This window comes from Macrobrachium nipponense, chromosome 12 (genome assembly GCF_015104395.2).
Source record: "Macrobrachium nipponense isolate FS-2020 chromosome 12, ASM1510439v2, whole genome shotgun sequence".
NCBI classification, from domain to species: Eukaryota; Metazoa; Arthropoda; class Malacostraca; order Decapoda; family Palaemonidae; genus Macrobrachium; species Macrobrachium nipponense.
Window position 1 is genome coordinate 82,841,708 of NC_087205.1, and position 27,233 is coordinate 82,868,940.

General features: G+C 38.3%; 1 protein-coding gene across 1 annotated transcript in view; it reads right to left on the bottom strand.

The window, feature by feature from the left end:
* The window catches only part of LOC135224859 (uncharacterized), a 201,307-nt gene that overhangs the window by 55,092 nt on the left and 118,982 nt on the right, over positions 1-27,233 (bottom strand). The window contains 1 exon segment of the mRNA XM_064264184.1: positions 6,935-7,640. Coding sequence (XP_064120254.1) covers positions 6,935-7,640 — 706 coding nt within the window.

A 27,233-nucleotide genomic window follows, 5' to 3' on the forward strand; every position in this document is an offset into this window, starting at 1 on the left:
TTCGATAAAGGAACCAGGCCACGATATCTCATCGGAAGTCGCGACACTGGATTTAAATGTAGAACCGATGGTAGGTGTTGACGACCTGTTGGTCGAGGTAGGTACGTTGGACGCCCAAGGGCTTCCCTTGGGCGCCACTGGATCTTCTTCTCCTGCTAATTCTCCAGCTTCCTTCCAAGGCTTTACAGGAGCTGAGCTCCTTTATGCTTCACCCGATGCTTCGGTGAAACCTAAGATTAAGGGCCAGAGGGTACAGAAAACCCTCAAAAAGACGTCGTCGTCGTCCAAAAAGACTTCGTCGGCGTCAACATCTCGTAAGTCTCCGGCTGCAAACCCCGGAGCAGAGAAGTCTAGAGCTTCTGCTTCAAGCTCGAAGTCCTCTAAAAGCAGGTCTTCCAAGGAGAGGCCCCGTACTCCGGCTGAGCAGGCAGTCTCTCCTCTCCCCTTGGTACCTGTTCCAAGTTATCCCTCTACCTCCGCAGCAGCTCCGGCTTTGGATCCCAATGCTGGATTGTTGCAACACATGGGAGACTTGGTCGGCTCTCTGAGGAGCAGCATGGAGCAGATGTTCTCCCGGTTGTCCGATAGGATTACGTCCCAGGACAATATAATCGCCGGACTTAATCAGGCCCCTCTAGCTACTCCTCCAGCTTTCGGTGCTGGACTGCTTCAGCTTCCACCTCATGACTCTCTGCCTCCGTTCTCTATGAACAACCCCTGGAGAGTGGCGTCATACGCCCCTTTCCAGGACGGCCTTATTTCTATTCCGGAATGTGGTACTCGAAGGATTGAGGACTTCGAGTTCTACCCGGAGGGCCTCCAACCGCCGTTCATTGGCTACGCCAGACTTACTGACGCAGCCATGACTAGAGAAGATAAAGTACCGAAGGAGACAGTCCTCTACTCACGTGACCAGGCTCAAAGAGAATGGCTCAGGTGTTTAGAGGAGATGGATTGTTCTAACACGAGAATACAAGCCTTTAAGAGTCCCTTCACCATTTTTACGATGGAGGAGGGAACTCCTCTTCCCTTCCTTACCAAAATAGCAACGGTCACCATTCCAGCTGCCCAGAAGGGTGAATCGTTACCTCAATTAAGGGAAGCAGACCCCACATCTCCTTTGCTCCCTTCAATTGGAGAATTGTGGGAAGATTTGCCTAACACCTTTTCGGCTGGCAAGCTCAAACCAGACTGTGCCATGGATCAGTTCGGAGAGAAGCTGCCTATGCTCCCTGACAGCCTCATTCAAGCTGAATTTGAGGCCAAGTCTAGGCTTGCCAGGTCCATGAATACCATGGCAATGACGGAAGTAGCGGCTATTTCTTATGCTTCAGAGCCGCTCTTCAAGCTCCTGACTAAGTCCCAGACGCATACCGTCCAGTCTGATGTGTTTGAGTTTGCTACAGCTAGGATTAACTGCCGGAAGCATGTCCTCCAGAAAGCAACTATTCGTCATGAGCCGAATAAGTTGCTTTCCTCCAACATCTGGGGGCAGACCTCTTTCCTGAGGCGATGGTCAAGGAGGTCCAAGCTGAAGCAACAAGGCTCAACCAGAGCCTTAAAGATCGTTGGGGTCTCACGGCTAAGAGACGCCAAGACCAAGCTGCAAAAGGTAAGTCTCAGAAGAAACTTAAACGTTACCAGCCTTACCAAAAGAAGCAGCAACGTTTTACCAGGCTGTTTCCGGCTGTACCTATGGTACAATCAGCCCAACCCTCTACTTCTAAGGCTCAGTCACACCTATTTATGTGATTTCCCCCAGCCTCAGCCTTCACCTCCTATGCTGTCTCCCCAGCCTTTAACCAAGTGTTCGAGGGCCAGGCCTTTCAGCACTATGACCGGTTTGGCAGGGGAGGAAGAGCTAGGGGATCCTTTCGTCAGAGAGGTTCAGGAAGGTCTCTCAACAGGGGAAAACACTTCCGTGGAGGCTGCGGAGGTCACTCAACCCAGCAACAGTGAGAGCTTGAAGGTAGGAGGGAGGCTGTTTCTCTTCCGGCATCAGTGGGGATTCAGCAATTGGGCACAGACCATTGTGTCAAAAGGCCTGGGTTGGAGTTGGATTGCGGATCCTCCTCCATCCAGACTATTCCTTCAACTTCCTTCAAAAGAAATGACGGAGTATGCGGAGGACCTCCTTCAGAAAGGAGCAATAGCGAGAGTCAACAGATGAAAGTTTCAAGGTCGCTTATTCAGCGTGCCAAAGAAAGGCTCACAAAAAAGAAGGGTAATCTTAGACTTGTCCCGCTTAAACTTGGCCATTCGCTGCGACAAGTTCAAAATGCTGACTATCTTGCAGGTGCGGACCTTACTTCCCAGTGGGGCCGTCACCACCTCTATCGATCTTACAGACGCATACTATCATATCCCTATTGCAAGACACTTTCGCCCTTATCTGGGCTTCAAGATAGGAGATCAAGCATTCTCCTTCAAGGTAGTTCCCTTCGGTCTGAACGTGGCACCCAGGGTGTTCACGAAGTTGGCAGAAGTAGTCGTCCAACAACTGAGGTCTCAAGGGATAATGGTAGTAGCGTATCTCGACGATTGGTTAATTTGGGCTCCAACAGTCGAGGAATGTCACAAAGCCACACTGAAAGTAATCCAGTTCCTAGAGTATCTGGGGTTCAAGATAAACAGAACAAAGTCAAGACTCACTCCGGAGTCCAACTTTCAGTGGCTGGGCATTCAATGGAATCTATCCTCCCATACTCTGTCGATTCCATCAGCCAAGAGAAAGGAAATAGCGAAGTCAGTAAAGCAATTTCTAAAGCACAAATATGCTTCAAGGAGAAGCCAGGAAAGAATCCTGGGTTCCCTCCAATTTGCCTCAGTGACAAACATCCTGATGAAAGCCAAACTGAAAGACCTAACCAGAATCTGGCGCTCACGAGCAAATGTCAGATCCAGGGACAAGTTGTCATCAATCCCACAGATTCTACGGAATCGTCTGCGCCCTTGGGCAAAATTGAAGAACCTGTCCATATCAGTACCCCTTCAGTTTCCTCCTCCGGGGATTACCATCCACACAGACGCTTCATTAAGCGGCTGGGGAGGATATTCTCAGTTCAAGAAGGTTCAAGGAACCTGGTCACCTCAGTTCCGCCAGCTTCACATAAACGTATTAGAAGCGATGGCGGTGTTCTTGACTCTGAAGAGGTTACGTCCGCCAAAGAACTCTCACATAAAGTTAGTTCTGGACAGCGCAGTGGTAGTCCATTGCGTAAACAGGGGAGGCTCCAAGTCAAGACATCTGAATCATGTCATGGTAGCCATCTTCTCCCTGGCGGACAAGTTCAGTTGGCACCTCTCCTCCACCCATATAGCTGGAGTGAGAAACGTCATAGCAGATGCTCTATCCCACTCAGTTCCTCTGGAGTGGAATGGTCACTGGACAACAGTTCGTTCCAATGGATTCTCCGGAGGGTTCCAGGTCTGCAAGTAGATCTATTCGCATCTCAAGCGAACCACAAACTTCCATGTTATGTGGCCCCCAACCTGGACCCTCTGGCCTATGCCACGGACGCCCTGTCCATAGATTGGAACAACTGGGAGAAGATTTATGTCTTTCCTCCAGGGAATCTTCTCATGAAGGTACTGAAACAAACTCAGGACGTTCAAGGGTCAAGTAGCTCTAGTAGCCCCAGACTGGCCGAAGAGCAACTGGTACCCTCTGATTCTGAAACTGGGTCTTCGTCCTCTTCGGATTCCCAATCCCAGGCTCTCCCAGTCAGTACAAACGAAGACTGTGTTCGCTTCCTCAGGAATTCTCAAAACCCTAACTTTATGGACTTCATGAAGTTTGCGGCTAAAAGAGATGCAGATATCGATCCACGAAATATTCTTTTCTTGGAATCTGATAAAAGAGATTCAACTTTGAGACAGTATGATGCTGCAGTCAAAAAGTTGGCAATCTTCCTGAGAGAATCAGACATTAGAATCATGACAATCAATTCAGCTATATCCTTTTTCAGATCTTTATTCGAAAAAGGCTTAGCAGCTAGCACTATTACGACAAACAAGTCAGCCTTGAAGAAGATTTTTCAACTCGGTTTCAACATAGACTTGACAGATTCTTACTTCTCGTCTATTCCCAAGGCTTGTGCTAGACTTAGACCTTCAGTAAGGCCTACGTCAGTGTCGTGGTTCTTAAATGATGTTCTAAAGCTGGCTTCAGAAACCGACAATACGACATGTTCATTTATAATGCTCTTAAGAAAAACTCTATTTTTATTAAGATTGGCTTCAGGAGCTAGAATTTCAGAACTGTCGGCGTTATCCAGAGATCCGAATCATATAGAATTTCTTCCCTCAGGGGGAGTTCTACTCTCCCCGGATCGTAGCTTTTTAGCAAAGAATGAGGATCCTTTGTTGAGGTGGGAACCGTGGAAGGTTATACCCCTTCCGCAAGATGTTTCTCTTTGTCCAGTATCGACCTTATGAGCCTTTCTGTCCAGGACATCCTCATCCTCTTCGGGTCCTCTCTTTAGGAGAGAAAAAGGTGGTACTTTATCAATTAAAGGTATCAGGCAACAGATCCTGTACTTTATTAAACAAGCCAACCCTGATTCCTTCCCTAAAGCTCATGATGTCAGGGCAGTTGCCACCTCAATTAACTATTTCCAACACATGAATTTTGATGATTTGAAAAAGTATACTGGATGGAAATCGCCGACAGTATTTAAGCGTCATTACTTAAAGTCCTTGGAATCTCTGAAATTTTCAGCAGTTGCGGCGGGTAACATAGTTTCCCCCGACTCTGCTTAATCTTGAGTTGAAGATCCAGATCTCCTTTCTACCTATCTCAGTCAACAGTTTGTCTATACCTACCATGTTCATCTACGTCTACCTTGAGTCTTAGCTGCTCTTGTGATGGTACAGTGGGTGTCCCTTATTTTTTTGCTAGGGTCACCCACAATTGATTGTACATAATGATCTCTATGATGTGGTCCCCTTACTTTTATGCTAGGGTGACACATCTCCATTTACAATGGTTATGGGTTTTGTCTATTAAGATCTATAAATTTATTTACTATTTATCATATATACATTTATTTACTATATTATATTCTAAGTTTGTTCAGATTCATTTTATTTATTATAATTGCTTTATTTACTATTGCATGTAATAAGTATACACAGATATTAAGTTCAACATATATTCCATGTAAGCCCTGTACATATATGTTAACTTTAAGCTAATCTTAAGTATTATTTTTCTAAATTGTATAAACAATTGTGTATATATATATTTTCTTGCAATTATAATAATCTATTTTATTTTAAGTTTTATTGAGACCTTATTTATTTTCATTTACAATCTTGTAATAATTCTCTGGTACGATTTCGCGCAGGACACGAACTGAGCCCAGAAAAGGGATTTTGACATAAGGAAAAATCTATTTCTGGGCGATTGGTTCGTGTCGCCCAGCGAAATCCCACCCTACCCATCCCTACGCTCAAGATTGTCTGCTAACTTCAGGATGGCCACCAGAGGCGCAGCAGTCGGTAGCGTGGGGTGGAGTAGTAGTAGTTGCTGCCCATTCTGTGGGTCGGCTCCCCTCTTGTGGGGGTTATGTCGTAGGAGATTTCTATTGGTAAGAGGTTCGTGGTAGTGGTCTCACTCACCCTAGTGTTCATACCGACGCCCTCTTGGAGGGTGAGCGAGTCAGTTATACTGACCTTTTTCTTTATTTTATTTATTCTCTGGTATTTGTTAGTTCATTTACCTTAGAAATAATGGATTAAAGGGATATTTCGCTGGGCGACACGAACCAATCGGCCAGAAATAGATTTTTCCTTACGTCAAAATCCCTTATTCGCTCTAAAAATTTTATATAAAATTTTAACCTACTTTACAATAATAGCCATGATAATAATAGTTACTAGATGGATAGATAAAAAAATTACCTACAAAGCAAATAAAATTTGTAAACAGTAAATGCTACTATAGCAACTAGAACAATCATTCATTTCTTTAAAATGGAAAGAGTTCTATATTCAAGGATTTGAAAATATAATTTTCATTATCATTTCACTCATATATACAGTATAATAATTTGTAATGGTTACTTGTAAAAAATAGGCTAAAACAAGGAGTGTAGTAAGTAAAATTAGGCTGTCCTCTACCAGTCCCAATAACAAGACTTTTATACCTAACTCCCTCCCCACCCATATGTAACATCTAACAGACCCACTACATGTAGTACTGCCGACCAACTTGTCCATCAGACAAAATACCCCGTTGCACTATAAAATGAACTTTGATGGTTTAAAACAAAACAACCAAGAGAAAGAGGGAAAAAATATTTCGAAGATAACAAAGTAATTAGTTACAAAGGTGTTGGTAAAGTTTTGTATTAAATTCGGAAAAGGAGCGTTTTTCTCAAGAAAGCTGCAACACTGGACTGTTGTTTGTTTTGTTTGTTTGTATGGTGTTTTTTACGTTGCATGGAAACAGTGGTTATTCGGCAACGGGACCAACGGCTTTACGTGACTTCCGAACCACGTCTAGAATGAACTTCTATCACCCCAAATACACATCTCTCACACCTCAATGGAATGCCCGAGAATCGACCTCACGGCCACCAAGGTGGCAGGCACTGGACTGTTGTAAAATTATACTGATAAATTTCTCAGGTTAAAGGTCATTAGTCTGTTCAGACTAGACCAAACATGCCACCCAACTCCATCTTCCTTCAAAGTTTCAAGGAGAGAATTTTCCACAATTCAAATTATTTTTGTCTTCAATATAGTCTGTTTTCATAGAACAGACAAATGAAATAGTTGCTAAGAAATAAAAGGGCCTCACTGAAATTTGTTGGGTCAAAGCACAGAGAAATTCTATGTTACTGAGAAGATCTTAAGCATAATTTCCTTCTACAAAGACTACAATTTAAGGAACAAAATGACAAGCTGAAAAAGGACAACAATTTCTTACCTGTTGTAATATGAGGTGATGAATTGGTTATTACTCCTCCATCCCTGTTGCTTTCAGCATGAATATTAGCCTGTATATCATGAATGGTGTAAGTATTCTGGGAGTTTCCAGTAGAGGATATCATTGACGTTGGTATAGTAACCATATCTAATCCCCCAGATTCTTCAAGGGAAGTAGAGAATCCTTGTCCACTATCCAAAACTACTTGACGAGATCCTATAGAACCATATCGGGACATTTCTGAATGATTCAGAACACTGGGCTGAGCTTGTATAACAGAGGTCACATGAGCAGATTCTTCACGAGCAGGACCTTGTATAACTGATGGTTGGTGAATGCTCAGGACACCACTGGTAGAGGTCTGTGGAATGGTTAAGATAGCTGTTCCTGCTGATGAAAGAGATGAGTGACTGGAGGTAGATAAATGAGGCAGCTGCCCTGATGAAGGGAGAAGTACAGAGGAACTGCTACCATCAAGGAGAGATGCACCATTTGAGGAAGGTGGGATCAGTATGGAAGAACCTGTAGAACTTGGAATTCTAGAAGAGTTTGGAATAAGTATGGTTGATCCCCCTAAATGTGAGGCTATACTGCCAGGTTGTGCAGTCAAAATAACATCTCCTCTTGCCCCAAGATTGTGTTCTGCTGGTAAATCAGCCAATGTGAGAGTACTTGAGTTGACACTTTGTGTGAAAGTAGGGAGAACCTGCAATCAAAGACAAATAATTATGTGAGTACAATTTTATGAATTATAAAAACTGAGGTGTTGTCCACAATTATAGAAGCATAACATGCTTATTTTAAACAAAAAACTTCACCATAAAGAAAGTTCTTCAATATTACCAATGTACAGTACTCTGCTTGAATTTATAATTATATCATTAGTACATGAAAACAAATGAGAATAATGACTATTATCTTCATAAGTAACAAAGATAGCATTGTCCTAAATACCCTTATCAAAGCTGCAAAGTGTATGTTTCCAGAAGCTAGCTTACATATTCATAATAATGACTCGGTAAATATATCTTCTCAAACACCTCATGAATACAGATGAGAAATTAATATGAAGTCTTTTACACAAATAAATACAAGCAGAATTTCTTGTGTGCTTTTTGCTATTTTAGGTTATCTGGTGCCAGGAAGTGATGAACTTTATAGACATTAGGTTAGTCTCATTCATTTGTCATATGACTTAGTGGAGGCATTTAATATTTCCATGATATGTTTCCATCTTCAGTGAACTTAACCTTTTTTTGCAATATTGTATAATAAATTTTATGTTATCTTCTCTCACTTATTTCATACTTTCCTATATATTTCCTTGACAGAATAACACTCATTCTCCCTCTCTCCATATATATTATATATATATATATAATATATATATATATATCATATATATATATATATTATATATATATATATAATATAAATATATATATCATATATTTAATATAAATATATATATATATATATATATATATATATATATATATATATATATATATATATATATATATATATATATATATATATATATATATATAATATATACAGGTACCATCCAACTTACAACCAAGTTGGTTCCAACCCACTGGTTGTAAGTCAGAATGGATGTAAGTCGAACCTTAGAAAGTGGCCAACATACTGGGTAGGGTATACTATCAAACCTTTGCTATATAAAAGTGCCTACTTAGTACTGTAATGTAATGTACAATCATTATTTCAATCTTTTTACCATAATGTACTTCTATTAATACATTTTAATCATTTATGTAATAGTATATATACGTACAATCAGGCATTGAGTTACAATGGGGTTAGGTTCTTGCATGCATGTCAGAAGTCGATTCTGACGTAAATTGGTTTGCAATTCAGTCTACAGTACAGTTAATACCAAATGATGCTGCAGATAGGGCAGGGTAACTCAAACTGATGCTGCCTGAGTGATGAGAGTTCTCATGCCTGATGATGAGAGTTCTCATGAGATGGCGCAGAGTGCCAAGTAAAACTCAATGGTCAACTGTCTGAAGTAAGGTTGTAAGTATGAGTGGTCGTATGTCGAGCAGGTTGTAAAGTCTGATAGATAGTTGTGTATATATTATAAATATATATATATCTATATAATATATATATATATCATATAGCATATTATATATATATATAGTACACTATGTATATATAATAATATATATAATTAAGTAAATATATTTTTTATGTATATCTGTATATGTGTAATATATATGTAATATATTATATATATATATATATATATATATATATATATAGATATATATATATATATATACATAATTTATATATAAGGTATATATATATATAATATTATAATATAATATGTAGTATATATATATATGTATATATATGATATATATATATATATATATATATATATATATATATATATACTATATATATATATTATATGTACATATATATAACTATATATATATATATATAATAAATAATACTATATATGTAAACATATGTATATACATATAATATAATATAAGTAAATATATGTATATAGTATATGTATATATATATATATATATATATATATATATATATATATATATATATATATCTATTTTATATATATATAGTATATATATATATATATATATATATATATATATTATATATATAATATATATATATATATATATATATTATATATATATATATATATATATATATATAGTATATATATATATATATATATACTATATATATATATGTATGTATAACTGAATCACGAAAGTTAGGAACGTGATAAATCCATAAATAAAGATATATGCCACGAAGGAAAAATAAACGAAGGAGAGTCTGCGAGACCTTTCCACGTTAAACGTCCTTTACTAAGCAGAAACTGACATACATGAGGGAAAAGACAATACAAGAAGATTCGTATAACTGACAGATAGGGATTATAAAGAGATTAGTACCTACAATCCCACACACCTGGAAGATGAGTAACCTTCCCAAACAAGCATAAACAATGGGTGCAATTAAAGGTTTAAGACAATCATCTCAGATACAAGGACAAGACAATTAAAGGATTATAGATATACATATATTTATATATATGTATATATATATATATATCATATATATACTATATATATATATAGATATATATATATAATATATATATATATATATATATATATATATATATATATCTATATATATATATATATATATATATATATATATATATTATATATATATATATATATATATATATAAAATATATATATATATAATATATATATATATATATATATATATATATATATATATATATAGATATGATATATATCTATATAATTATACTCTTCTCTATATATATATATATTATATTATATATTATAACGTATATATATATATATAATTTTATATATCTTATATCTTTATCACTATAATTATAATATACTCTATCTATTTTAATTTTTTTTTTTTTTTTTTTTTTTTTTTATCAGTATACTATATCTTCATATATCATATATCTTATCTCACTATTATATCTTTATTTATATTTTATCTTATCGGAACTTTATTTTTTATATTTATCGATCTTACCTCTTAGCCTATTAATATATTATACTTATGGATATATATCTCTGTCCCACCTATGTATATCATATATCTCCTCCTTCTCTATGTATATCTATCTCTCTATATATATCTGTATTTTATATATATATATTCTCTATATATTATATATATTATTTATATCCTTTCTTTCTTATATATAGATATATCTTTATTTATATATAAATATCAATATATATGATATATAATACATAATTATAGATTAATCTATTATATATATATAATAATCTATCCTCTCTTCATCTATATATCTATCTATATATAATATCATATATTAATATATATATATATATACAGTGGGGACCCCCCATATTCGCTTTCTCCAAATTCGCGGAATCACACATTCGCAGATTTCTCTCAGGAACATTTCCCTGCATTATTCATGGAAAATTAGAACATTCGCGGTATTTTTCTATGAGAAATATCCAAAATTCCTGTTTTTTTGTAAATTTCATCATAAAATGCACTGTGTGAAAAAACTATTAAAACCCAAGTGTACAAATTTGTGTGGGTTTTACTTGAGTTTTAACTAACGAAATAGGCGGTTTTTAGCATTTTTAAAGGGTTCCAACTATTCACGGGGGGGGTCTGGTACGCCATCCACCGCAAAATATGGGGGGACCACTGTATATGCATGCATGCATGCAAGTATGTATGTATGTACGTATGTATATATATATATATATATATATATATATAATATATATTATATATATATATATATATATATATATATATATATATACAGTAATATTAATATATATAATATATATTATATATTGCTACTTTCAAAATGCATGTTTTCCCCTCTTTGAAATGTCATTGTAGATTGTGCAACATTTTTTCAGATTCCTAGATAGCTTAGAATAGGATGTTTTAAATGTGTGTTCAGATTTCGCATTTACATCTTGTAAAAGAATATATATATAACGTAAAAAGAGAGAGATCTCCGTTTGCTTCCCTACTCTGTCAGCGCGTGTGATAGCGAGCGAGCTAGAGTTTCTGCGTTGTTGTCAAAACATGTCAATTTTAATTGTCGCCCAGCCTCCGTTTCGGTCGGGTATGCGTCTCTTTTTTTTAACAGACTCGTCTTGTACGCGTATGCTTTAATCAAAGCCACGTGCATGTTACACATTTCTTTATGAAGATTGCATCAGATTTTCCAGCTACTGGAAGCTTTCGTTGTCAAGAACATTTTTGTTATCATCTGCCTAGTCGAATTTCCATAAAGGAAGAGATTTCATTCTATCTTGAGACCTTGAGGCAGTCAGTTCTCTCTCTCTCTCTCTCTCTCTCTCTCTCTCTCTCTCGACATCGAGATTATATTAACGTAACGTAAATTTGGTCACTCGTAACTTGTGAAATTTAATATTTGAATTTCTTAGAGTTTATTTAGTATTATTTAATTTCTTAGTGGAATCTGAACCAACATTTCGTAACGGCGCCTGGTTTTTTGTGAGTGTGAATCAAGACTGCAGCAAATTAAGAAGTTGGTATACCAAAAAGGTAAAGTGTTATATTTTTATTAGTTGCAACTAATAATGGATAGGGAGTGTGGTTAACTAATAATTGTTAGGGACAGTGAATAACTAATAACGGATAGGAATTGTGTTTAACTAATGATTGATAGGAACTGTGGTTAACTAATAACCGATGGTTGTGAAGGTTTGGTAAAAACTGTTGGTTACAGTGTTTTTGAGTGAAAAAGATTTACACTTTTATACACATTGCTGATATTTTTTGTGTTTGTGTCTGTTCCATTGTTTGTGCACTTATTCATTTTCTTATTGAAGTGTGTCATTTTTATATTTCATTTGCATTCACAATTTAATTGACTTAATTATTTTCATTGCTTAATCATTGCACCTTTAAGTAAATTTAACATTTGTGAATTAATTTGTATTTACTTAGAATTCTTTTCAAGTTTTATTGTTGTTTAGCACTTGTGAATTAATTTCAAATTTTCAATTATTGCCTAACACTTTTGAATTTCAATTGAATTAATTTCTTGAATTTTGTGATAAAATCAATTTTGATTTAATTTTACTTAATTTGATTCAAGAATTAATTAAACTTTACTTGTTTTCAAGTAACAGTAATTTTCCCTGATATTGTGAATTTCACTTATAAATTTTGAATTTGATAATAAATTTTTGTATTTAAAATTTTTTATAAGTGTTTTAATTATTACACCAGTATAATTATATTTGATTATGACTATATTGATGATAGGTAGAGACAGAGAGTGGTAATTGATTTGCTTTCCTTCAAGTAACTTGAAATGACTTAGAACCAGGGAAGTACTTAGACTTCTGAAATCAGGGAAATACTTAAATTTTAAGTTTTAAAGTTGTTGAAGGAGTGATGTCCTTTGATTAATTTAATTTACTTACAAGATTACCTCACACCTGTTTGATGAACTTAGTCTGATTTTCTGCAATACTGGTAAGTGTTAAGGGATCACTGTTGCCTTTAGAGTATTCAGTCGTTTGAACATGTTATGAGGGTTCAGGTGTCTGGCTTTTTGTTAGGTAATGTTTGAGCATGGTAACCAGATACTTGGCAATTCATAACAATATATATATATATATATATATATATATATATATATATATATAAGTATATATATATATATATATATATATATATATATATGTATATATATATATATATATATATATATATATATATATATATATATATATATATATATATATATATCACAGCCCTCGATTAGCGGCAGGGGTTCCGTTTCTGGCCGCCACACTAAGTGATTTTCGACGCAAAGCAATTTTAAAGCCTACATCTGCCGCACACCTTCTTTCGAAATTCTAGACCAGTTAACAGTTAACAGCGCCCTAGACCAATCAAACGGTGCCGTAATCCCGCAATGGTGCAATAAGTAAAATTATATTTAAGCAGTATAGTACTATAGAATTTACTGTACAGTACATCACTGTATTATAAATACTGTAAAGTGAAAAAAAGCCTAGCTTTAATCCTTTGGGTGTCTAGAGTATGTAAAGATATAATAAGGTTTTATACAGTGTATAGGTAGCTGTAGTGTTCAGGTTATGATAATTCATCTTACGATAATCCGATTTTATGAGAAACCAAATTACAATAGCTTGACTTTATCCCTTCATCTAGTTACATAAGTTCAAAAACAGCAAAAGAGAATGATGAAAGTATGGTTTTAACGTTACAGTGGGCATCGCTTAATCGCGGATCAGCAATCACGGAATCAGTCACTCAGATTTTTTCTTATACCGCTTCTTATGCTATATCGCTGCTATGAATCGCAGCATCGCAGGACAAATGGGTTGCATATGCGATGTTTATCGGTACGCTAAGCCTTGGCCGCAGTCCGATAATCACCTACATACATGAAACAACTCATTATGATATTAACTGACAATAAAGGTAACAAAACTATTCTCACCTTATATATTATTAGCATATCTTCATAATGAATAGCCTATTCAAGATATATGTATGACGTTCATGGGTAGGCTAAGCCTAGTTGCAGTGCGATAACCACCAACATACATGAACAGATTCACATTATGATATTAACTGACATTAAAGGTAATAAAAACATTCTCACCTTATATATTATAGGCATATCTGAATTAAGTTCTATTCGGCGACTTAAAACAGTGATGATATTGGTAAAACGACGTCAGTTGATCATTTTAAAAATGTAAACAAAACCAGAATGCAAATGGTAGATCACTATGTTCATATCATTATACTATAATATGGTAACAATACATGCAATATGATTAGACACATTATGATATTGTTATGTTTACAATAACGTTTCATACATACTTACCTGGCAGATATATACATAGCTAAGACTTCGTCGTCCCCGACAGAAATTCAAATTTCGCGCCACGCTATCGCTACAGGTAGGTCAGGTGATCTACCGGCCTGCCCTGGGCGGCAGGACTAGGAACCATCCCCGTTTTCTATCATATTTTCTCTCTTCCACCTGTCTCCTGCGGGGAGGTGGGTGGGCCCCTTAATTGTATATATCTGCCAGGTAAGTATGTATGAAACTTTATTGTAACATAACATATCATTTTCATACAATCAACTTACCTGTCAGATATATCATAGCTGATTGGCACCCTTCGGTGGAGGATAAGAGACAGCTACTATATGGAATAGACAGGTAAACAACATACTATGTTGTAGGTATAAATAAAACCTTGGTTCCTACCTGATAGGTGGTAGACTTCGTGGGTGTTTGCCCATTAGTCTGCATCACCTCAAGAAACTTTAGCGAGATATATGCTATACGGCCAAGAGTTCTTGTGGGTCTGCCGATGGGGTCTTATCCGCTTACTCGGCAGAGCCTGAAAGGACTTTGTCAATGGGTGCTGATCCACTTATATGACAATACACCTTATGAAGGAGCACACAACCAAATCCCGACCACCTGATCCTAACCATATGTTAGAACTAGATTGTTTCCGAGTTATCCCCGAACTCTTCACAACAACCGTAACTCAAAAACCACTACGCACACATACATAATTTCTAAAAAAAAAAAAAATTATACTCATCTAATTAGATATGACAAGATTCTCTTACTGAACAACATAGACGGCCGCCGTGCTAAACCAAGTCCTCCATTGTTCAAAGAGACTCCAGACCATATCCACCCAGAAGAAAAGTATATACTTTTAAGGATTGGTGTCGGCTCCCGTACCCAGAATCGTATCCGCCGATACGAAGGACCAGACACTTCTCATATGTCACACGAACGTCTTTCAAGTAATGAGATGCAATACTGAGTTGCATCTCCAAAATGTCGTATCTATGATGTTTTTAAGCGACATATTCTTATGAAACGAGAGAGACGTCGCTACTGCTCTCACTTCATGAGCTTTAACTTTCAACAGTCGCAACTGTTTGTCAGAACAGACCTTATGCGCGTCTGTAATGACCTTCCTCACAAAGAATGCCAAAGCATTCTTGGACATCAGTCTTGTGGGGGTCTGTCTTTTACTGCGCACCAAAGACCTTGTCTAGAGCCTCCCCATCTGATGCTTTCTCTGAATGTAGAACTTTAGAGGCTCTTACAGGGCCATAGAGATCTTTCTGCTCTCTTCCTACGAGACTCGATATGCCTTTGACTTCGAATGACTTAGGCCAGGGATTCGAGGATTCTCATTCTTAGCTAAAAAACAGGGTCTTAAACGAGCAAATAGCTGAGTCTCCCTTGGAAACCTACTTTTATCCTGCAGAGCATGTAATTCACTAACTCTCTTTGCCCGTAGCTAAAGATAATAGGAATAGGCATTTTCTGGTGATGTCTCGAAACAAAGCCAGATGAGGAGGTTCGAATCTTTCAGATGAAAGAAACTTGAGAACCACGTCTAGGTTCCATTCGGAGGGACGGTTCCTTCGACTTTGAAGTCTCAAAGGACCTTTTGAGATCGTGGAGATCTTTATTATCTGCCAGATCTAATCCTCTATTCTGAAGACTGCCGAGAGCATACTTCTGTATCCCTTTATTGTGGATACAGCTAGATGAGATTGCTCTCTCAGGATAGAAGGAAATCAGCAATTTTCCGCTATAGAGGTAGTGTGGAGGAGGACAACTTCTTAGTTCTACACCACCTTCTAAAAACCTCCCACTTCGACTGATGTTACTTTCGTAGTGGAGGTTCTGCGTGCTCTCGGGAGGTTTTAGAAGGTGGTGTAGAACTAAGAAGTTGTCCTCCTCCACTACCTCTATAGCGGAAATTGCTGATTTCCTTCTATTCCTGAGAGAGCAATCTCATCTAGCTGTATCCACAATAAGGGATACAGAAGTATGCTCTCGGCAGTCTTCAGGAATAGAGGATTAGATCTGGCAGATAATAAAGATCTCCATGATCTCATAAGTCCTTTGAGACTTCAAAGTCGAAGGAACCGGTCCCTCCGAACTGGAACCTAGACGTGGTTCTCAGTTTTCTTTCATCTGAAAGATTCGAACCTCCTCATCTGGCTTTGTTCGAGACATCACCAGAAAATGCCTATTCCTATTATCTTTAGCTACGGCAAGAGAGTTAGTGAATTACATGCTCTGCAGGATAAAGTAGGTTTCAAGGGAGACTCAGCTATTTGCTCGTTTAAGACCCTGTTTTTTAGCTAAGAATGAGAATCCAACTTCGCGAGAAACCCTCTCGCTCTGACGAGTCTTTCGATAGTCGAAAGGCAGTCAGAGCGAGAGCGGGGAGGTTTTGATTATACCTCTTGAAGTGTGGCTGTCTGAGAAGATCCATCCTTCTTGGTAGGGATCTGGGAAAGTCTACGATCCACTCTACCACCTCCGTGAACCAATCTTGGGCCGGCCAAAGGGGGCTATCAATGTCATCCTCGTCTCCTTTGACGCCACAAACTTTTTTAGTACTAGTCCCAGGATTTTGAATGGAGGAAAAGCATAGACGTCTACGCGAGAGACCAATCTAGCAGGAAGGCGTCTACCATAAGAGCTCTTGGGTCTTCCACGACCGAGCAAAAGACTGCCAGCCTTTTGGAGATGAATGTGGCGAAGAAGATCCACATGAGGTGTCCCCCACAGCAACCAGAGATCTTGACACACCTCCTCGTGTAGGGTCCACTCTGTATGAAGGGACCTGGTTCCTCCTGCTGAGTCTGTCCGCCCTCACATTCTTTACTCCCTGAACGAACCTTGTCAGAAGCGAGATGTTCCTGTGAGGACGTCCAAAGCAAAAGGTCTCTCGTCAGCTCGTGAAGGAACGAGAGTGAGTCCCTCCCTGTTTTCGAATGTAGGCAAGTGCGGTGGTGTTGTCCACGTTTACTTGCACTACTTTGTTCGACACCAGAGTTCTAGACTCTTCAAAGCCAGATGCACGGCGAAGAGCTCTTTGCAGTTTATGTGCCAGACACCTGCGCTGGTTCCCAGTGCCTGACACCTCCTTCGAGCCTAATGTTGCTCCCAATCCTTTCTCCGACGCGTCGGATATAACACTAGGTCTGGGTTCTGGGTTCTTAGAGAGATCCCTTTGTTCTCTTTCAGAGGGGGCAACCACCATTCCAGGTGCGGTCTTATCTCCACTGGAATGGGAAAGGCGTCCGAAGTTGTCCAGTTTTCCTTTTAACTCCAAGACTTCTTGAGGAAGAATTGAAGCGGACGTAATGAAGTCTTCCTAGCGGGAAGAACTGTTCGAGCGAGGAAAGGGTCCCTAGAAGGCTCAACCATTCCCTCGCCGACGTCTGTTCCTTCCTTAAGAAGAGAGAGACTATCTGCAAACCTTTGCGATTTTCTCTTGCGAAGGAAATACTCGAAAACCCCGAGAATCCATCTGAATCCCCAGATAGACTAAGTTCTGTCTGGGGGTCAGCTGCGACTTCTCGAGGTTCACGAGCAATCCCAACGCTTTGATCAGATCTAAAGTTAACTTCAGGTGTCCTCCAAGCACTGTCTCTCTGATCTGGCCCTGATGAGCCAGTCGTCCAGATACAGAGAGATATTTACTCCTTGAGGTGAAGAAACCTCGCCACATTTTTCATCAGGCTTGTGAAGACCTGAGGAGCTGTGGACAGGCCGAAACACAGGCTCTGAACTGAAAGATCCTTCCCCCCGTCATGAAACGGAGGTACTTCTTCGATGAAGGGTTGGATCGGGATGTGAAAATAGGCGTCCTGGAGATCTAGAGACACCATCCAATCTCCTTGTCGCAATGACGCAAGGACTGAGGCAGAAGTCTCCATCGAGAACTTCTCCTTCCGAACAAATTTGTTCAGAGAGCTGACGTCTAGTAACTGGTCTCCAGCCTCCCGAGGCCTTCGCAACCAGAAAAAAGGCGATTGTAAAACCCCGGGGAGTTTTGATCCAGTACTAGTTCTACTCGCTCTCTTGTCCCACATTTGTTCCACCATCGATCGAAGAGTATCCCTCAGCACAGGATCCTTGTACTTGGCTGTTAGTTCCCGTGGTATTGACATTAGGGAGGAGTGTTCAGGAAAGGGATACCATATCCCTTCCTTATTACAGACAATGATGACGCGTCTGCGTTTATAAGTGTCCAGGCCTCCACAAATCCCAGGAGCCTGGCACCTACTGGTGCTTGGAGGAGAAGCCGCATCACTTTCCCTTTTTTTTTTAAAGGGACGAAAGGCATACCTACCTCTCTTCTCAGGAGCCTTCCTTCTTGCGGGAGGTCTGGAGGTAGGGCACCTCGAAAGGGCTGAACCGATGTACTCAGTCCTTTCTTGTCAGGTGTAGAAGCAGGCTTCTTCTTCCTTGCTGACTGCGTCAGAAGGTCCTGAGTCGCCTTCTCAGTTAATGAACGAGAAATGTCCTTCACCAACTATGAGAAGGAACAAAAAGTCAGACAAAGGTGAATACAGCAGCGCTGCCCTCTGAGCGTGGGAGACTGCCTTGGTTAAAAAGGCACTATATACGTCCTCTTTTTTAGAAGACCTGCTCCAAACAAAGAGGAGATCTCAAACGAGCCATCCTGCACCGCTTTGTCTAATACAAGACAATATGCACAAAATGACTTCTGGTTCGATTCCTTCAGAATCATGAGCTTTCTTGGACATCACCCCAAGGGACCAATCCAAGAAGTTGAAACTTCCAATACATGAAAGAGTCCCTTGAGGAGCTGGTCCAGTTCAGAAATGCCCCAAGTAATACGTGCCGAGTTCAGACCTTGTCGACGTGAAGCGTCAACTAAGGTCGAAAAGTCCGCTTCTGAGCATAGACGGAAGAGCAATACCCATATTCTCTCCCGTCTGATACCAAATGCCTCTTTTAACCAGCTAGTCTCGCTGGAGGCATGGCAGAACACCCGTTTCTGACTAAGGTCCTTCTTAGACTTCATCCAAGAGTCTAAGGACTGAAGAGCTCTTCATTGAAATGGCGGGCTTCATTCTGAGAAAAGACGAAGACTTCTTCGTCTTAGCACTCGAAAACAGAGAGCGCGGAGAAGGAGGAGCGGCAGGAGTCAAGTCGTCTCCATACTCCTCTAGAAGCAAGGCAGTCAAAACTTTATAGTTCGACAGTCCTTCTCTTCCTTGATATTCTTCGTCGAGTTTACTTCTAACTCGGATCTAAATGAGGTCTCCGCTCCCAACTCCGTACGTTCTTCCTCTGGAGGAGACAAACTCCTCAATAGGAGAGGGGCTAAGGGAATGATATTCCTTCCTCTTCCCCGCTTTAATAGCCTGGAAGGCGCCAAAAGCTCAGGCTTCTCTCCATAAATAGAAGACGCTTCCCGCTTGGATGACGCCTTCTCGTCCGCCAAGCGTCCTGGCTGACGCCTCCCGCTTACGTGGCTGCTGACGTCCGGATGACGCCTCGCGCCTGGAAGACGCTCCGCTCTCAAAAGGGCGTCCTAACTGGCGCCAAAATATTGGTTGGAGCTTCGCGTCTACAATCAGCTTTCAAAAGACGCTTCATGCCTAAAAGACGTCCTCACGTCTCTCGGCGTTACGTGTCTTCCGTAAGCTCCCGATCTCGCTCTCGAACCCGAAGCTTCTGCGATATGCCTTAGAAAACTTCACTTTGCATGACGCTTCTCGCTTAGCAGGGGAGAGAGGACGAGACTTCTTGATTGGAAGCGCAACGTCCTTCCTACGAGGCGCACTAAAACTCCCACCAAAGAGGCCAGTTGTTCTTGTACTGCCATGATAATCTTCCTTGAAGCTTCTCCCACGTCAACTGCATGCGCCTTTCGTCATCAATCGGGGGAGAAGTAGGAAAGGGTTCTTCTGCGTCCTCGCGGGGTGACGCTGACGCCACCTTCGCCTTACTTAATAGAAGAGGGAGCGTCATCTGAGAAACGCTCTGGGCTCGAATCAAATTTCGGGTTCTTTCAAATGCCGTTTCAGAGGCCTCGATAAATCAGACTGCCTTCCACCTCGTTTAGGTGAGGGAAAGGGAGAGGATGAGAAACACTCACGAAGGACGCTTTTTCTAAAGCGCCCTTGAGCAGCCTGCCACGAAACAGAGCTTGCTGAAGGGACGTCTGACCGTTGGGGATTCCCCACGACCTCCTTAAGGCTTTCGACTTTCCTTCTCCTCTGGACATGGGAGCTTGGAAGAGGTCTAGGCCTGGGAGCGTCGCAGGGACGATCAAACGCCCCCTCCACAACACTGGTAGAACTCACTTCACTGTAATGCTCACTTTCACTAGCCTTACCTTGTAAGTCCGCCATTTTGGACTTCATGTCTCGAATAGTAGCTTTCAGATCGGCGATTTCCGAGGCCGATTCCGAAAGTACACTTTTGTGAATTAGACACATAGGGAGAATCTAAAATCATTAGATTAGAATAAGTATCAATAAAAGGCTCAATAGGCCTTGAACTCATACCTTTCAGACGTCTAACCCTATCCCTCTCTAACTTCTTCAAATAAGAAGTTAAAGTCTTCCACTCTTCTGCATTTAATCCCTCGCATTCATGACAAGTATTAGTAGCAGAACACTGAAACCCCCTACATTTACGACATACAGTGTGAGGATCAAACCGAAGCTTTCGGTATCCTCACCCTGCAGCCTACATTCACACACATTCTCACACTCACATTTGAATCAGACATACTGAGAAAAATCCAAAAAGCAATTCCAAAAAACAGTCCACAGTAGCGAATGCCAAAAAACACCGATACAGAATACGTCACCAAAAAGCCGATAAACGATGATCAAAGGGATGAAATAAGAATCTAAGTCAGGAGGTAATAGCAACAATGTTGATACCACCGGCGACAGAGAAAATATGATAGAAAACGGGGATGGTTCCTATCCTGCCCCCGCCCAGGGCAGGCCGGTAGATCACCTGACCTACCTGTAGCGAGTGGCGCGAAATTTGAATTTCTGTCGGGGACGACGAGTCTTAGCTATGTATATGACAGGTAAGTGATTGTATGAAAACAAGAGTTTTATCAAAATGATCATTATTCTCAATACACAACTATTATTCAACTTGTGCTAATGGATATCTGTCAATGTTACAACCTAATCAGGCAACAGTTTCTCTCTCTCTCTCTCTCTCTCTCTCTCTCTCTCTCTCCTCTCTCTCTCTCTCTCGTATATGAAAATCAAATTATTGTAGCATTCACAGCAAGATTATCTTTTGAAATTGTAATAGCACTAGTCATGGTAGTAATAATGTTTGGAATATACATAACATTTATTTTCAATACAAAAATATCATTGTTATTCTGGTAGTAAAAAATAGTTTAGAATTATGTACTCTGCATTATCAGGGGTTTGTGGCAGCGATGAAACATACAAAATAATGTTTTCTTTTAGGCTACGTGTTTAGGAAAAACATGACATAGAATTGGCTTTGCGACTTCGTTTATTTTGATATTTTTCATGATACAATAACTATCTTTTGTACTACTAACACGGATCTGTTGAGTCCAGAGTTACCAATTTTGCATTTTTAATGCTAGCTTTCATTTTCTTGAGGTAATTAACAAGAAAATTTTCAATCTAGCATCTGGCAGGAAAACTTGCATTTGTTTTCAAATACATCTAGCATACATATTTCGACATCAAAACTTTGTAATATTAAGTTGAATATTCCTTTTATTCTACTATGTTTGATATATCACGTAAGAAAAAGAACTAAATCTTGCAAAATCATTTTCAGGAATTGAACAGAATAGGTTTCAAAATTATTAGGAATCATGTAATGTAATGTACAAGTACACTGTATGTTAGAAACATGTTTGAATCGAAAAAGAGAGCAATTGGTTGAAATTGGCTGGGTGGCATTGTTGTGTATGATGTGAATTTTTAAGCACTTTATGGAGCAAAATCTAGCAAGAAATTGCCATTCCCATTTGGCAACACTGGCCCGACCACGTTTTGTTTATGTTATTGAAGTCGTGTTCGCTGCGTTCTTTAAATTGTACCCATATAAATGAGTTCATTATGTGGCATCCAAAAGCCCTGATTCTTTTACTTTTATGGGAAAGAAGCCTAAATGTCAGATGAAGGTTATTACGTGTGGTAGATCTAGTGTACTTACCCGCAGCAGCCTAGACTATGGCAGTTGCAGTTTTACTATGCAGTTTTACCTACTGAACAAGAATTTGAAGTAATATTTATTCGGACGACTGTAATTAACCCCCAAGGGGCCAGTATTAAACACGGTGAAATACATTGGATGGCCCCCCATCCCTAGTGGTTACGTTCCTTGCAGTCCGTGTGGACTGCTTCTGTAGAAATACCTTACGTGTAATATATTAACATGTGTTGTGAAGAAGGGAAGAGATGTTTCGCTGCATGCTGCTGGTAGCATTATCTTTATTATTCATCCGATTGCACTGCAAAATCGTCGTCATCTTTTATCAACATAGATCGTTGGTGATTACCCATATGATTTGACATAAATTTGATATTTCTCTCATCTCTCTCCCTCTCTTTCCTTATAAAAGGAAAGAGGCCCACATGAGTACGTAATGTCACATGTACAGGCGGTCCCCGGGTTACGACGGGTCCGGCTTACGACGTTCCGAGGTTACGACGCTTTTTCTTAAATATTCATTGAAAAATCCGCCCTGGGTTATGACGCTTGTTCCGAGGTTACGACGCTGACGCTTCCGACGCTCCGAGTTTACTGACGCTTTTAAAAAACACATACTATGATAAGATAAGAATCCTTTATAGTTTTAGCATTTTCTTTCATCCCTCTCTCTCTCTCCTCTCTCTCTCTCTCTACGTCTCTTCATCTCTCTCTCTCTTTGTTTTATTTTCCAATGCAAAATAATCACTATAATTCTCTCTCTCTCTCTCTCTCTCTCTCTCTCTCCCTCTCTCTCTCTCGCTCTCTCTCTCTCTCTTTCCTCTCTCTCCTCTATTCTCTACTAACAAAGATGTATGTTTTTTAGTATGATAAATAAATGATTTACTATTTTCAAATATTAATTAATTATATACAGCAAATAATATCAATTCATTAAAGAAAATACCATAGTGAATTAAGGTAAGATTTTTTAGCTTATATTTTAAAAAATTATGGAAGAATGAAGGAAATCCCAGTCTTCTTCCAAGTAAGTTCCCAGTAACCGTTTTTCTCAAGATTCAGGTACTAAACTGTCAGATATATCAAGTTCTGTGACAGCCAGGAGGGGGAAAATTTGGGGTGTGACAGCCAGGAGGGGGAAAATTGGGGGAAGAGCTGCAGTGTTGCAATCACGTGGTCCTGACATTTTCCCCCCCTCTATCTCTCTCCTTCTCTCTCTCTCATTTACTGAGACTCGAGATTTTTTATGTACTTTTGTACTATTTGTTTTTAATACTTTCAAATAATAATAATAATAATAATAATAATAATAATAACTGTAATTACAAATTCATATGTGATAGTATTTTAAAGAAATACAATACGTACTAATCTATCCATGTCACTTTTAATTAAGGTTAACTCTCTCTCTCTCTCTCTCTCTCTCTCTCTCTCTCTCTCTCTCTCTCTCTCTCGTCTCTCTTTTCTCTTTGCCACACAAGAAGCGTTATAAGTATTTTTTGAGAGAACAGAGAGAGATAAACACACACTCCATCTCTCTCTCTCTCTCTCTCTCTCTATCTCTCTCTCTCTCTCTCTCTCTCTCTCTCTATTTTAACTCTCCTCTCTCTCTCTCTCTCTTCTCTCTCTCTCTCTCTCTCTCTCTCTCTCTCTCTCTACCGAGATGAAAGAATTTTTATGGTACTAGTATGTAAAATGTTTATTGATAATTTCAGTTATTTAATAATAATAATAACAATAAAACTTTAATTACAAAATTCATAATGGTCGTATTTTAAAGAGATGAAAATGACCTTTCCATTTCACTTGTAAGGATAATTCCTCTTTTCTTACTGAGATGAGAGAATTTTTACGGTAGATGCACGTGTTTATAATATTTTCAAATAAAATAATAATAATAATAATATAATAGAAGTAAGTAATAATACGATAACTAATTTCAAAAGAAAATTCTTCCCTTTGTCTTTTTCTGTATCAATTTCCCCCACCTCAACTCGAGTGACACTCGAGCTTAACAATGCCATACAATGGTCAACGAATTTAATGGTTTTATTTAATCTCTCTCTCTCTCTCTCTCTCTCTCTCTCTCTCTTACTGAGTTGAGATCATTTTCATGGACGTGTATGTAATAAGTTTATCATTAATATTTTCCAATAATAATACTATAAGTACAAAATTCATATCTGAGTATTTTAAATACAATAATCATTCCATTTCTCTCTTTTAAATACTGTAAAGGACAACTCTCTCTCTCTCTATCTCTCTCTCTCTCTCTCTTCCACAAGATACTTGTCATACATTTGGTGTTTCTATTTCTTCCTTTTTATCTCTCGCTCTCAGCAAAAGAATTGATAGACAGACAAACATAACTGCACAGTCCTCTCTTTCTCTCTCTCTGGAGAAATATATGTATTTATGGGAGGGGAAAAAGTTGCCTACAGACATTCATTTCAATCTATTGAAACCGTAAGGAGTTATTTCTCTCTCTCTCTCTCTCTCTCTCTCTCTCTCTCTCTCTCTCTCTCTGTATTTTAATGAAAATATACAGTAATTTGTGAATACACAGTGTTGCACATGAAAAAAGTAAATTAGTGATAATTTTAGAGATACGGCCCTAAGAAAAATTGCAAATTAGTAGTGAAATTTTCCCTGTGGACATGTTTTCAAGAACGTCGTTCCGGCTTACGACGATTTTCGGGTTACGACGCGTCTTAAGAACGGAACCCCCGTCGTAACCCGGGGACCGCCTGTATATGTAAGCTTCTAGTTGTAATCCATAGGCTAGTAGGCTACATATGTACAGTAGTACTTACACTATAAATATAATGTTGTAAAATAACTTTGAAACTGTCTTGAATTTAGTTTAAGGTGATAATTGAAGACATATTTGGTGTTTGAACTAAAGTAGGCAGTTATAAACATTGGAATAGTGGTCTTGGGTGGGTTAACTATTAAAGTAGGCAGTTTTTAGCAATTTTTGAGGGGGTGCCAGGACAACACAGGTACTTGCTTATCACAGGTTCTGGGCCCTATTCCCCGCGATTATCGAGGCCCTACTGTATACTCGTTGCGTAAACATGTAGAGCCATGAACAACCAAACGAGAAATACTTTTTTTTTTTAAGTACAACTGAATTGGATAACATCCATTTGGCTTGTATTTCAATCATCGTACTAAAGTAGACTATTACTGTAGTTGTTATAAATGACGTTAGGTAGAATAAAACTGAGATACTATCTTAATATAATAACTTTTTTCGCTATAGAACAGAAAACTGTTCAAGCTGCTAATGATCATTATTGTGCATTGGCAACAAGAATAAAACTCCAGTAAACGTATGCCATCAAACACAAGCGTAGATAAAATTGAGATAAAATTATTTTAATCAAAACTGCTGTGCTTGAAAGAACACATTTTACTGTTGGTTTCACTCCGATATAAAATAAATAACGTAAAGTTTGCATTACGATGATACGTATAAAGGAAAGTTGCGAACAGAACATAATTTTTTTTACTAAATAAACATGCCGCCAACGTAATCTGTTAATGGAAAAAAAAGTTGGTTCACAATCACAATGAGACATATTCAATTCATATTTCCACCTAAAACACGCTGTATAAGGAAAAATAACCTTGTCTCATATAAGTCAAGTACATTTCTAAATATTCGTTTATGCTAACTCGAAGCAAGAAATTTTGCTCAGAATCGCGTTAAATATGGTGAAACAAACACGTATTCACCATCAGCTGATTTCAAACCAAAACATTGGCCACTCCGCAGAATACTGGCTTAGATTTGCCGTAGTATTTTATAATACAATAATATAAGAATACATACAATATATTGGATACAGTGAAGTAATGTATAACTTTTTAAAGGATTTATGGAAAAGATGCATATTTACTTTTTCTTATGTCCTTACCTTAATTTTCATCACTATGCCATCTATGTAGCAGCGGCATCTCGAGCTCGTACAGTCATACCTCAATTTTTTGCTCGAGTAACAAAGCCAAAAATCGACCGATTTGGACTGTTATATTTTGTACTTCTATCCCATGGAAAAACAAACAAATTGCAGTGTTGCAAAATCGAATGTATACGCGAGTTTTATCTTTTAAAATCAATTAATGCAACAACTGTAAATATAATTAGTTATTAAAAAAAGTGAAAAATTCAGTTTATAAATCAAGTTTTATATAGTTATAAAAAGAAATTAAAATTTTCTTATTCGGGCGTGACTGAACAACCTATTGTCTTCATCTTGTGAAGGGTTGTTACAAAGACTTCAAATGGACATGAGTACTGCCATTGTATCATATTTATGCACAAAAATATAATAAATACCCTGTAATACATTTTTCATACACATTTTAAAGATAAATGCATTAAAACTTATAACAAAAAGCTGAAGTTTCATTAACAAAATGAGTCATAATTAGCTCCCAAATTAATAAAATAACACCATGCATTTTTCGGAACCGTGGCGGATAAGAACGAACGTGAAAAAACATCCTCTGACATTGTGGAGGGTAGTTACAAAAGCTGCCTTAACCCTCTTACGCCGACTGGACGTATTTTAACGTCAACATTTTTTGTCTCCCGTGTGCCGACTGGACGTATTTTTACGTTGACTTACAAAAGTTTTTTTTAAAATT